The sequence below is a fragment of the Larimichthys crocea genome, chromosome III (assembly GCF_000972845.2).
Source record: "Larimichthys crocea isolate SSNF chromosome III, L_crocea_2.0, whole genome shotgun sequence".
NCBI classification, from domain to species: domain Eukaryota; kingdom Metazoa; phylum Chordata; class Actinopteri; family Sciaenidae; genus Larimichthys; species Larimichthys crocea.
Window position 1 is genome coordinate 20,204,136 of NC_040013.1, and position 14,003 is coordinate 20,218,138.

Below are 14,003 nucleotides of genomic sequence, written 5' to 3' on the forward strand. Positions count from 1 at the left end.
CCTCGCTGCAGCGCCCCGGTTCGAGTCCCGCATCAGAGCCGCTGCGGTCATCCCCTCTCTCTGCCCCTTTCCTGTCTATCTCGGCTGTCCTACGATATAAAGGCCCATAATGCAAAAAAAAAAAAAAAGTGTTCTCTTGTTACCTCATTATCTGTACAATAGCTACAGTAACCCACTATCTGTAACACTAGCCTAATCTCTCGTGCAGGTGGTTCAGTCCTTGCTGGCTGTGGTCTCCAGAGCTGTCCATGCTAGTGTCTAAAGGCATCCCTGAGATTGGATGACCCTGTGGGGGCGAGCGTTACCTGGATTTTCTACGTTTTGCTGTCTTCTGCAATGGTAAGCCATTAAAGTGTTTGTAGCTTAAATGGAAAAATATCTAAACACTATTGGTGATGCATGTTCATGATTCCAGTCAGTTTATGTCATTTGAAATTATTCGACAGACTTTAGTGTCTATTATTTTCTTCTTTTTGGCAGCCTTTATTTATTTTTTTTAACAATCAATTCAAATGATTTAACTGTTATTTATATCGTTCAGTTATACTTTTTACTTGCAACATAGTGCTTCTTGGATATTGCTGCATGAGAAAAATACAAAGTAAAAAGACACAAGATACTACATCGTTTCATAGTTCCAATTAAGTAAGGTTGTAATTACCTTCCTTGTTCTACAATTGATTTTCTTTCTTAAAGCAGCGCCCAGAAGGCATTAAATTGTCCTTGAGGGTATTGACAATTAAGCCAAATAGCATTGACTTTCATAGCATGGTTTTCACTGTTTCTTTCCTCTATCTTCATGAGCTGTGTAAGTGTGTTCCTTGACCACAGGTGAGAGTGTCGAAGAGAAGCTTATGTGGTATTAAGGTTGCCTGATTCGTCGGCCTGAGTGTTTTGCCCTGCCCTGCGCGGTGATGGGGGAAATGGTCTCCTTGCAGCCATGGAGGAAGCCATCAGGATTTCAGATGACCCTTCTATGGATGGACCTTGCACCACATACCAGTCCAACAGAGCAATGTTAGTATTAAAATCAGTTTAATATTGTATACACTGGGTACTGTTTTGAACTATGCAGTAGTAGTGCACGCATTATTATAAATGTTTTATTAGGTACTGTTTTTCTATGCGTCATCAAAATAAGTCCCACAAATAATTTCTCTCAGGATTTTTGGAGCATTTCTTGGATCACAGCCTCCTTAATAATTTATTGTAGTTCATGTCAAACTTTTGACGCGTATGATTGTTTCTTATAACAGAGATGTTGTCCAGGACAGATGATGATCTCATTCACATGGGGCATGCATATGACCTTCTACTCTGCTCTTATCGACTTGCTCGGGCCGCTGTGCTCCAGAGATGCACGTGAGTCTGCAAACTGATTAAACATTGAACAGCTACAGGCCAGAGAGAAAATCAAGACAAATGCAACCAGGAGGAGAAACACACGCAAATGAACAGCACGTCCCCACACGGACCACCAGCGCCGCTACAGACTAAATAAGTTGTAAAGACTCTAAACTTTATAAAAATTAAAGATTTCTCTTTTTAAATAAAATATGAGAGCTTCTAGTGACATGAACCCTTACATACTTAACTCTAACATTACTTATCCACTGTGTGATGTTAGGTGGTTCCTCTGACACCCACTTTAATAAAAATGCATCTCCCAGCCACAGAAGATGAGAGAATCTTCAGGCATTTTAATGGATTGAAGAATATTAGGACATCTTTTTATTATACTGATATTTTGACATGACACCAAATAGTGAAAATACTGATGCTATTCACATAACTTCAAGACATCACGTCTCTTTTAGACTGAAAAAATTATAGAGTGTTTCGATCATCTCACTCATCAATCAGAGATTAACAGCACAAACAGACTTCACTCTTATTAACCCGGGCTTCATCCAGATATTCAGTACAGCTTCAACATGAGGCAACCATGGACAACACAAAACAAACACTCTAGTTAAAACATACATTGCATCTGAATTAGCACATTTCCACTATTAGGCCAGAATGGAGCCCCAGACTAACTACTACAGTATATCTTTCTGTATTACTCTGTATTTAGCCATTTTTTTCAGCTTCTTAAAACAACATGGAATCATGTGTGGTATCATTTATACCAATAATCCACGATGAGGGAGAAATAAAAGTTCATTGTTTTTTAATATTTTTAAAACTCCAGCAGCAGCCAGAGGGCTTTCTTGTTCCAAAGTCAAAGTTAACCACTTCCTCTAGGCTATTGCTGTTATCAAGGCGCTCTTTTTTCCCTTTAAAGATACACCCAGTACTGTAAGTTTCAAAAAATACTGATCTCAGACTTATACAAACTTAATTCAATGCCTGAGTGGCATTGATTCTTTATTTTGATTCAAGCTGCTAACTTTTTACCCGAGATAGCTCTTTCATACACCAGATTTGCTTTTCCTGTACTCCTACATTATTTGTTTAAGATTGAAAATAGTGACTCAGTCTCTGATGTGAGATTGATTTTTGAGAGCAAATTATATTGCATCAAGCTTACTAACAAGTTATCTGATAGATTACTTTTTACTCAAGTTTTATACATACATAGACCCGAAAATACAACCACACACACAAAAAGGCCTCTTGTGTGGACATGTGAGAGAAGGTGGAGCGATGGGAAGCCACATAGCGGCATCCTGGGAACAGGGTTGGTACCTTTTTTCTCAAGGGCACCAGCAGTGCCAGGAGGTGAATGGCACCTCTCCAGCTCCTTCTGTTCTTTTTGGTCCATGCTGCACTTGAACGGCCGCCCTCTGTCTCTAAGGACTGAGCTACTGCGTCGCGAGGGCTCTAGGACACATTGGAAATGAGGTTGCCCTTACCGATATATCACTTTCTATGATAGGTATGGGATGCTTTGGTGTTAAAAAAAAAGTTAATTTGGATGAGGTCTTTGATGTTTTCTACATTTGATAGAAGGAGACCTCTCATCACTGCTGTGCAGCATTCCCCAGGCCTTAAGTCACTGAGACACTGGTGCTAGGGACTTGGGCTGCATATGATTTGTTGTGAGACACAAGACAATGGAGACGACAGGGGAGGCGTCCAGCTAATTGAGGTAGCAAAAACAATCACAGCTGCAGCTCGTCCGGATTCCTCTCAAACACCAAGAAAGTAGAGCACTTACACTGGTCTTAAATCACTGCACTGGCCTGCTGTGTGTCAGCATAGAGCCTAACTTGTCTTAAAGCACTAAATGGTACTGGCCTTAACTTCTCTGATTTACTTATTTTATCATGAAGCACCCAAACCCGTTGGTTTTTACTCTTAGTGTTTCCAGGATCAAATCTAGAAAAGTGAAGGAACTTTAGTTTGTGTGTTCCCCACCTATTGAACTTCCTGAATACCTGAGGTCTACTAAACTGTCTACTATTTAAATCAGGGGCTTAAACATTAAGCCTCTCTATAACATTTTAATGGGATTATAGATGCCCTACTTTGGGGGAGCTGTGGTAGTCATTGGACTCCCTCTGACTTCCTTGCACTATTTACTGGATATTGACAGAGTAATTGTTTTAAGTCTGTCAGAATTTGTGTGAGATCCTGAGAAGTAAATCCTCACACAGGAGAGTAAGCATGTTGTGTACCTGACTGTCAGCGTTAGGGCTGATTTGAAAATTGCCTTTTTGAAAGAAGTATTTTTTCCTTTACAAAGTGCTGAAGTGCCAAAACGAAATCAAGCATCTTTCAAAACACCAAAAACGTCTGAAAATGCTTTACAGAAGTCATAAAAATGGATCAAAACCTTCAAGGATAATGAAAAAGGGAAAATGTGTGAAATGAAAGGAAACTTTCAATCTTTTGTAGGAAATAAAGCTCAGGAGTTAATACACAACAACTTTCAGAAAACAAATCCACAACATCTTGTTTGTCAGCTTTCACTTGAATTACATTTTGACTGCCGAACTGCTGCAGCTCAACATTAAGATGTCGCTAATATTTTACATTAGTGCCTCTATCATCATGGAAACGACCCCCACTTAAATCCCCGAATGACACAGTCATATCAGGATGTGCCCGTTCTGATGAGGGCTGCAGTGAGGACTATAGCCTCTACACACGGGGCGGCCGTGTTAACCACTACGCTACCGACCGCCTCAAGAAAGCACATTTTTTAACTAAGAATTGAGATTTAGGCTTCAAGCGATGACACTTATTAAGTGTGTTTCTTAATATGCTGTTATCATCATCAGACACTACAGCTACATACTGCTGCTCGTCACCTAGACCCTGTCTGATATTTGTCAAGTAGTATTATTGAGAAGAAGAAACCTATTTAAATATGCACCAACTGCTCTCTTTAAGATTTGTCGTCAATTATTTAAAATGTATAGCCTGAGGCTCGGAATAACGAAATACAAATACTTCATTACTGCACTTTAATAGTTTTTTCCGGTATCCGGTATGTACGTTACTTGCATATTTATTTTTCTGACATTTTTTTTTAGACAAATATCTGTCTTACATTTTCAAAAACAGGCTTGTTACCTTTCATGCACTTGAAGAGAATTATTGGTTTATTTATTTTTGCATCATTGCATGACACATCAAGACTGGTGCATATTACACATGATGGATAAAACAGAGGAGAGAGGAAGACTCAACTATGAGGGATTGGTGGGGGGTAAAACAGACAGAGGCTTGTGTACAGAGAAAGTGCTGCCTAAATACCTGGAAAGCATGTTTATTAGAGAACAGAGCACTTATCCATGTACACAAGATATAGTGTAGGCTATTAACAGCAGTACTGTAGAGGATGGCACAGAAAATGAACTCACCTTCTCTAGGTCAGGTTCCCTCAGCGCTAAGGCCAGTTCATTATTATCCATGACAGAGGCTGCTGCCACATCCAGAGGAGTGGCCCCACGCATGGAAGGTGAAGCTAAGGGAACAAAGGCATAAAACAACACCAGCCCATGAACTATATATAATGTCAGGACGTTGGGGTTTCTTATTGTGGGAACAAGATCCTTTACAAACCCCTTCACAAGGTTAATACAATCCTAAAATTGGATTCTACATGACATCTTCTTAATTTTCTTATGTGTGAGGTAATGTTCTAGCAAAAAGTAAAAGGATCAGACACAGTATACACATATCTGTGTTATTCAATACAACAGTCCTGAGTTTTACTTAGTAAAACTTTAGATTTTAGATGTTTAATATCTAATACCATTCATGCGATAGTACTGCAGATTATGGCCTCAAAAACTGAAAGTTGACTTGAAATATCAGGTTCTGTAGGGTTATTGTACTGTCATGCATTACATTATTCTACATGATTCTAGAGGAGTTTGTTGTTTTTCACATTACGTATAGAGACAAGTGAGAGAAGCTGTTTACCTAGTCCAACGCTGCTGTTTTCCAGCAGGTAGCTGAGATGGTCAAAAAGGGCTCCCTGATTGTGACGACTAATGCGGCAAAAATAACACAGGAATCGACAGCAGCTTGCCACCATCTTGGGAAAGGTAATCTCCTAAAAGAAGAAGATAAATGCATGAATATTAATCAAATTTTAGGAAGTAGACGGCATGAAATAAACTGCCGGAGCACTGCCCTATTGATCCACACATGATTTTATTGTTTGTTTGTTTTTAACCTTTACCCTTCGAGCATGGCCTATGGAATACCAATACTGTTCAAGTATTAATGAAAATACCTGCTTTATTGATTACACATATTATCCATATTACCACAATACATTTTAATTACTCCCTCACCTTTGATTCCCCTTCTCCTAGAACATTGACCATCACCTCCATCACAGTCTCATGCATCCCTAATGCCCTCATTAGGTTGGGGTGCTGGTAGAAAATTTTGTTATTCATGATGTCGCTGTACAAAAAAAAAAAAAAAAAACTATAAGAATGCTTTAAATTAAGATGCATGACTTAAAATCACAGTAATCAAAGTGTCAAAAGAAGCAAACCCATGTTGCATTGCAAATCTCCCCCTACCCTAGTTTTCTGATCATAAGCCTCTCCTCTTCTTTCCCCATGCGGACACTGAGGAGGGAGCGGATCTGAATCAGGGAGGAGAGGAGAATTCTGGTGTCCTCTACTGAAGCCTGGCTTATGGTATACGCTCTGCAGAGGGGTCCTGCCATTTGACCCCCAAGACCCTGATACTGGCGGTGCAACAATGCGAAGACGGCCCTAACCAGTTCAGGGTCCTCCATCTCAGTCTCTTGAGCCCAGTGCACCATCATCTCAGAAATGAGCTTTTTCAGGGACTCTGAGGAAGTATCAGCAGGTAAAAACAGAGTGTTTAAAGTAGAAAAGTGGAACCCTACTACCTTTGTGTTTAAGAAAAGCAGGGCCAACTGTCCCATCAGCCACTGATTTGAGATGTGCATCATAATGAAAGACAGACTACGTCAATTTATTACATTTTTGGATTTTATTTGGGGCCTAATCTCTTAATCCAAATCCCCACTAATCCAAAATATACCCATGTACAGGTAAATTAATATGCCATGTAAAACTGATCAAATGCAATGATTTTAGATTGTATTCAAAATGTACTTTTGTAAAATGTGCTTTGACGATAAAAATGCACTTACTAGCACTCTGTGGTCTACTTTCCTCCACTTCCATGTGTTTTTTCTTCAGTCCAATGACTCTCACCACTAGACTGAGAAGTCGATCTTTTACAGACATTTCAGCATCCTTTTCATCCTCTGTGTCATTATCCAATTCAATCCCTGCACATAACAGCCAATATGATGAGATTTTACATAGTGGTAAGTGCCTTTTCTGCCTGTCTCAAAGAAAGAAAATAATGAATCAGTCAAAGGAAAGTTCTAGAAGAGTTCTAACCGCAGTGTGTGTTGAGGAGGTGATGGAAGTCTTGCAGGAGCTGTTGAACTTCTTCTGGACATGGACTGTTTAGTTCATCCTCTTTAAAACTCAGCAGCATGTTGATCTAAAGACAAGTCATAGATTACACAAACAGTACAGACAACATTCTTAGAAATGCATATTGTAAACCATGATCACCCAGTGTGAGTATAGCAAAAACCATGTTCAGCATTTTCTGGGCTGAAAAATACCAAAGTTAACTTTTTAATATTCTTATATAGCAAACTATAACAACGTAATTTCATCTTATTCAACCTGCTCCTGTGGAGGTGAGCGGAACTCCTTCGTCTTGCGGGCAGTGAGAGCGGCGGACATGTTGAGTGCTTGCATGACTTGGTTGTAGCGGAAGCGTTGGTTCTCCTGCAGCTGACCCACAAAGTTGTCAGAGAAAGCAACCACGGCCTCAACCCTGTGGCGCAACTGGCTATCACACAGGTAGGACAGCAGATGGCAGAGCTGAAAGAGAGAAATGTATTAAACTTTATGACTGAATGATGAATTGTTTACAGGAATATTACCACACAGCTTCTGAAATTAATCCAAAATTAATTAATCCAAGAAAGCTGCTGGGTCTGCTCACCTCAAGTTTGACAGCTTCTGGAAGTTTCATTTGAAGAAGTCCATGTTTAGGGGTGTCATCTTCTTTTTTGTCATCCTCTTTCCATTCTTCATCGTCACTAGCTTCTTCTTCGTCTTCCTCTGCTGGGTTTTCGGTATCTATAGAGAAGACTCCTGGCTCTATCAGTCTCAGAACCTTCCATAGATCCTGATCACTAAATACCCCCATTACCAGCAAGGTGTAAAACAGTTTAATTATGGGAACCAGCAGAAGCTCAATGCTGCCTCCCACAGGATCTCTAACACCTTGACCCACTGCCCATACTCCTGCAGTCAGCATCTCCACCGTCAGGTCCTTCAATATGTCCAGTGGGATTTCTGGGCTGTCTGTGCAGGCTGTTTCAACTTCGCCTTCTATTCCATCACTCCTGACAAAGCAAGGAGATGAGAAATGCATCCGTGGTTTAAGGGATGTGCCAAGACTAGTGGTCGGAATACCACAGCCTCCATTGACACCATTAGCATGGCTGGGGTAAAGGGTGATTTCTCTGGTCTCATCAGTCATGGGCACAATGTATTCGTGGCTCGTCATGAGACATGCTGTGCTGTGGCTGCTGAGATGAACCTGACAAACAAGAATACTTAACACTTTACCAAAATGTCCTCATCTAGTTGATCAATGAATACTAACTTAAAAAAAACATGAACTCAAACAAGCAATCACCTGAATAAGTAGCTGGTAAAATGCAGAGCGGAGTGGGCCAGGGAGCTGAGGATTCTGAATGGCATGGAGGACTTGGGATTGGTCCACGTGGCTGCAGAGGGCATGGCAAACTCTAGTGTTTCCAAGGGTGCACAAGGAGCAGTAGAGGAGGAGAGTGTGGTGATGAAAGGTCAGGAAGTCCTTGAGTTCCGACAGCTCCAAAATGTCAACACACCTAGACGTACATCATCAAAAAGTAACGGCAATTTCAGTGTTGCTCGCTCAAGATCATATGAGGTTCTTGTTGATAACTTGGCACAATGGCAGAACCTGGAAAAAGACAGGAACTTGCAACTTGTTGAACTTCTGATTTTATACTTTATGTTGAACGATGTGTGCCGCATAAGAACATTAGAAACAACAAAAGCATTACTTTCTGTGCATTTCAATCTGCAACCACAAAACTTATTTCTGCTATTCAACCTGTTTTCATCAGGGACATGAAGGGTCATGACTTGCAGGGGCTCAGAGCATTGGACTCTCCAGCCATGGCACTCATTTGGCCGATCCACTGTCACGTTTAATGCATGGTCTGGTACTCTGGTCCACGAAACTGCTCTGAGTTGCTGGACCTGAAATCTTGGAGGACACTGAGGAGTGGCATTCCTTCTCTCTCTGCGCAGCAAACCTGCCGACAGTGGCATCGCATTCTGGAGTGAGAGGAAAACAAATACAGAGAATGTTATAACGAACAACCCAAAATTTATTAAGAATAAAACAACCAAATAATTACTTCACAAGAGCAGAAACTTTGCAACTGTTCACTAAGTTAGTGCTATCTAATTAATTACTGATTAAATCTGTCAACAATTTAAGGATGAAGATAAAGATAAATTATTACTTCCCATAGGGGAAATTCTTTGTTTCACTCAATTGTTTACAGACATAGACCCAAAATATACATACAAACAGACAGGGATATGTGGGAGCAGTTGGGGGTCTGATGCCTTGCTCAAGGGCACGTCAGCAGTGCCGGGGAGGTGAACCGGCACCTCTCCTGCTCTCCTCTCCACACATACCTGGACTTCAATCGGCCACTCTTGAGCTCCCAAGCCAGTCCGTAGCGACTGAACTAAGGATGCACTGAAATTTCATAAATATGTTGCTTTTTTATAAAAGTTACTCTACCTTAATGCATCCCATTTCAAACTGGAACATGGTGCTGGTGGTGGGCTTGACAAAAACAGCAGGAAATAGTTTTGTGCTGGCTTCCACCTGAAAAGTGATGAAACAATACTACCTCAGTTTAATAACTCAATGCTCCCTGATAAACAGTCACTATAATTACTTTAATAAGTTATTCTCTCAAGTGGAACATATATATCTTAATATGAGGCTTATATATGTATATTGAATTTAGACTGAATACAGAAAAAAAAAACTTAATTGCATGAACAAATCAAATAATTCCTGCAATGCCTGAGCGACCTACTTGGTAGAAGGTTGCCATCTCCACTCCGCTGGAGGTAAAGGTTAGCAGCCCAGTGGCTGTGTCAATTAAACAGCCAATTTCCAACCCTGAACTCCTGCGACTATGAGACAGCCCGGTTGCCTCTCCAGCACACACCATGTAACAGTTACACCGTTTCACACTGTAAAAAGGGAGAGAGATATGTCTAGTTAGTAGTTTTCCGATAATTTGTTATATTGATCATTCGAAAGAAGCAGCGAAGTGGTGAGTTTAACGGACAATGGAATCAGTTTTCAAATAAAAAAGACAGTAGATAGAATTTCAATAGAGTCACTCTTGTTTTAAGTGATATTCACTGAGGATATAATTGGGTTGGTGTATACTAACCTTTCCTGGACTTTGCCGCTGTCATCTCCGAGGGTGACAGTCACAGTGGGGACATTGTCAGGGTCAAAGGTCATGTCATGTTGATGAAAATCAGAGGTCACCCAGCCTATCCATACATTGAATGGCTCCTGGCCTGGAAGAACCCTCACTGAGTAATAATACTGAAAAAAAGAGAGGTCAGTTGGTGTCATTGTCTAGTATTTGTATTCTATGTTTTTTATTGTGGCTGATCGACGAGCAAAGAGGGAACTGTGTGATCTGGTTATGATGGGAAAATAAGAGCCTTACTCTGGAGCTCTGAATAAGGTGATCATAGTTATCTTTGTCGATGACAACATCTTCTAGGAGCCGTGCAGATGAGTCTCTGCTGACTAGACCTGGTTTAGTCTTCTTCAGCATGAACCTTACAGAGCAGAAACACACATTAATTCATACGCAACGATGAAGATGATTATGGTGACTGTGGTGAGTTTGCATTGTATTACTTATCAGTATTTTAGTTTCTTCACAGCCTACCGATGTTTCAGCCTAGATGCTTTGTCTTGACTGTGGTCTTTATGGTTGAGTTCATCTCTTGAGCCAGCAAAACCATGGGCTGACTTTCTCAACACTTCAAAGTCAGAGTCCACCTCCTCCTGCTCTTTTCTTCCTAAAAGGACGACAGAAATTAATTACAGCAGGGCCCTGGGGAGCTTACACAGAACCACGCATCAGGGTCATAATGGTAGAACATCAGGAATCTGGATAACCGCAAAGAACAGCCATCCAGATCTCACACACTAAACTACATATTATTTCACCTAATTTTCATCTTTCGTGTTTCATGTTGCATCAGGGGTAACTGTAATTTGTTTTTTTGAGCAAAACAAGCCTTTTTTGTGTTCCTTTGTTAAAATCATCAAGTTCTCTGTGATGTATTATGATGTAAAAACCTGGAGAGAGAGAGCTGGAGGCCCCTGGAAGCATGTTCCCTGCAGGGGTAGTGAGGATCGTAGCACATTCGATGGACATGCTGAGCCGGTAAAAGCCCATTTCAGTGCCTCCACCGTGGTGTGCAAACAACCGCTGAGAGACTCTCAGGCTGGATAATGAATCCATTGATCCGCTGACTCTAGTGACCTTGAATAAGATTTGAACAAGGTTTTTAGGATTAGTGCTGTCAATGAACCAGTGCTACAAGCAACCCTGGGTCCCATGGAGGCCGGTTTCATAATATTGTGCCATACTGCCGAAATGTACATGCTTCAAACAACATGATAATAAAACCTGTAAATTATGATCATCGGGCATTATGGAGGTAAAATGTGGCTGCTTCCAACTCATCCACAGGGTTGGGTCTCTGGCCATGTTGACAGCAAATGGTTCATAGCCTTCCTGCAGGCCACACACACTAAAGTACTGCAGAGAACCCGCTTGGCGACCCAGGTTCAGCCTCCCCACCTGGTTCACCCCGACACTGACCACAGGCAACAAGCCTGGGAAACGTGTGGAAAGATGAGACAAATTAAACTTTGGCCATCATGAAAGACATCATAGACATTTATTATCTTTCAGTTTAATAGACGGAATCAAGTCAGTGCAATAAACTGTATAAAGTCAAAAACTTTTCCTGACCTTCTCCAATATCAAAGTCCTTGGCGGGCAGCTCTGATCCTCTGTCATTAAACAGCACCTCTCCATTGAGCGTGACCATCATGGTGCGTTCAGCCATGTCTACCAAACAACCCACCACATCGCCTTTCTGCCATGGACGTCCCAGGGGTTCAATGCCCTGATGGTACCACTGAGCCTGATTGCAGCAGGAAGACAAGCAGTTAGAAATAAAAAGAGGCAAGTGTAAACAGAAACAGGAAACGAGGAAAAGGAAACATCACAGCTGACAGGATCGTCAGACCGAAGTCAGAAGATTAAAGTGGCTGTCATCCACTGACTCTAGTCACCACTTCGCTTATGTCTGTGGTCCTCAGGTTACATAGTGGCAAGTTCTAATTTAAAATCGTGTGCGAATAGTCCAGCAAAAACCTGCACTGTTTAATCACATCCATTGTTTAATCAGGGTCACACGTCTTAATTACAGCTTTGCAATAATTGTGGACAGCTGTTGGTTAAGCACCAGGTTGAATACAGATGAGATTGCCTGGGTGTGCAACTTACATGCTGAAGTTATTAGTTATTAGATATACTGCTGGACGTCTTAATTCCTAAATTTTAATTCCTCTCATTAAAAACAGCCATAGCTCTGTTTGCTTTACAGCATTACTAATGACCACACAGCCAGAACACAGAGACTTTTATCCAGCCATGGGAATTCTCTATACTTTAAATCAAGAGATGTCTAAAAATTGTGGGAACATAAAGCCCCTATTCATCACACATGAAGTTTTTTATGACAAAAAGTGAAACGTCAACAAAAAATACACATATAGTTTTAGCACATATTAAAAACAGTCGAGTTCTAAGTAGAAGATCTCACCTCAAATCCATCAAAGACATATGCCTGGTCATCTGAGCCGAGTTCTTTATCTGAGGTACAGCCCGGTCGGGCCCAGCCCACTCTCATATTCCCCGCTGTCACCACTTCAAACTCAAAGTACCACTTCCCCCAGGTTACAGCGTATGACTTATCAGGTCTGAACACTCTGCACTTCTCAGCAGAGAAGGGACATGGATCTGATAATATGCCTGAAAACCCAAGAAACAGAAAAAAAATATCGTTATCTGCTAAAAAATATGATTTGCATTTGCAAGTCCCATTAAATAGAAACAAACAATTTTGCAGTATTGTAAATATTCTGTAAAACTAATACTCTGCATTAGTTTAGCTGCCACAGACTTATCTTAATTAAAATGGATTCTTCATTCACTATTATTAAATAAAAGTGAAATGAACCGAGCTATAACTGATGAGATGATTTGAGACGTACTCCGTTCTTGGTTGAGGGACTCGAGGCTGTAACCATAGGCCAGCAGAGTACAGACAGCCTCTCTGACACTCTCCCTGCCCGGTCTCCTACTCCTCTCATCAAGCAGGCTGTAGGGCACAAGATACGGGCTCCGCTTTGCTTTCACATCCTTAAAACACAGATGCAAAAAAACAAAAATGGATAACTATACTTGTGAAAGAACAAGAGCAATGTTTGCGTAACCAGAATATGTTATGTTTTTGCAAATTATATTAAAGCTATGCCTGGGTTAGTTGCAGTAATACAACACGGAACATAAACCTGTTGGGCTCCATAGGTCCATCCCTGCTTGATACGCTCTCTGGCCCATACATTGTGATCATTCTCTGCCAGCAAGTTCACCACTTCCTCATGAGCTGGGCTCAGAAAAACCTGGCTCAAGTCTAAAGGGGCAGGTCTATAGCCACTGGGCTGCTCATACCTGAAAAAGTGAACAAAAGAAAGAAGAGTTTGTCCCATCCTGACAATCTGACCCCTTGTCCAAACAAAATGCAGTTAAACAAAATATTAAACATGTACATACTTGGTGCCTAGTCTCATATATTTGACTCTCTCCTCAGCGTGGTCATCAGTGAAACCAATGTGGAAACCAAGAGCAAGAAGAGTCCTCCAGTGGAAAGATAAACAAACATTCAGCATTTATGAAACACTTACCTGTGTTTAAAAGGTTATCATATTATCAATGGCCAAACTTCTGATGATATGAATAGAGTATTTTCAAGAAATGGATCAAAATAATTAAGAAGACTAAGTTTTATTTTTTTATTTTTTATTTTATGATGTAAATCTCACCTCAGGGTATCCTGCGCCATGTGGAGATTCGGGCTCCTCTCCTGCTCTGACAGCTTGCAGAACTCCACCAGACAGGGATCATGCCTCTTAACTTCATCTCTCACCTGTTTGACAAAATATCATATTTTTTGTGTGAGTTAAACCCGTCAAGTTTTCAAGTCAAGCTCAGCTTAGATAATACCATTTTCCTACATACTATATGATAAGGTGATAATAACTCTTCCTTATTTTAT

At 40.8% G+C, this 14,003-nt stretch overlaps 1 protein-coding gene across 1 annotated transcript in view; it reads right to left on the reverse strand.

The window, feature by feature from the left end:
• The window catches only part of ryr2b (ryanodine receptor 2b (cardiac)), a 62,418-nt gene that overhangs the window by 36,978 nt on the left and 11,437 nt on the right, over positions 1–14,003 (reverse strand). The window contains exons 22-44 of the mRNA XM_027278254.1: positions 13,771–13,874; positions 13,502–13,585; positions 13,240–13,399; positions 12,940–13,087; positions 12,489–12,697; positions 11,630–11,804; positions 11,282–11,490; positions 10,948–11,134; positions 10,532–10,664; positions 10,304–10,418; positions 10,016–10,176; positions 9,650–9,809; positions 9,346–9,432; positions 8,641–8,867; positions 8,179–8,392; positions 7,477–8,079; positions 7,152–7,352; positions 6,855–6,960; positions 6,599–6,739; positions 5,994–6,270; positions 5,757–5,871; positions 5,380–5,512; positions 4,815–4,918 (exon numbers count right to left, since the gene is read on the reverse strand). Of these exons, the coding sequence (XP_027134055.1) occupies positions 4,815–4,918; positions 5,380–5,512; positions 5,757–5,871; positions 5,994–6,270; positions 6,599–6,739; positions 6,855–6,960; positions 7,152–7,352; positions 7,477–8,079; positions 8,179–8,392; positions 8,641–8,867; positions 9,346–9,432; positions 9,650–9,809; positions 10,016–10,176; positions 10,304–10,418; positions 10,532–10,664; positions 10,948–11,134; positions 11,282–11,490; positions 11,630–11,804; positions 12,489–12,697; positions 12,940–13,087; positions 13,240–13,399; positions 13,502–13,585; positions 13,771–13,874 (4,053 nt within the window). The remainder of the gene's footprint in view (positions 1–4,814; positions 4,919–5,379; positions 5,513–5,756; positions 5,872–5,993; positions 6,271–6,598; positions 6,740–6,854; positions 6,961–7,151; positions 7,353–7,476; positions 8,080–8,178; positions 8,393–8,640; positions 8,868–9,345; positions 9,433–9,649; positions 9,810–10,015; positions 10,177–10,303; positions 10,419–10,531; positions 10,665–10,947; positions 11,135–11,281; positions 11,491–11,629; positions 11,805–12,488; positions 12,698–12,939; positions 13,088–13,239; positions 13,400–13,501; positions 13,586–13,770; positions 13,875–14,003) is intronic.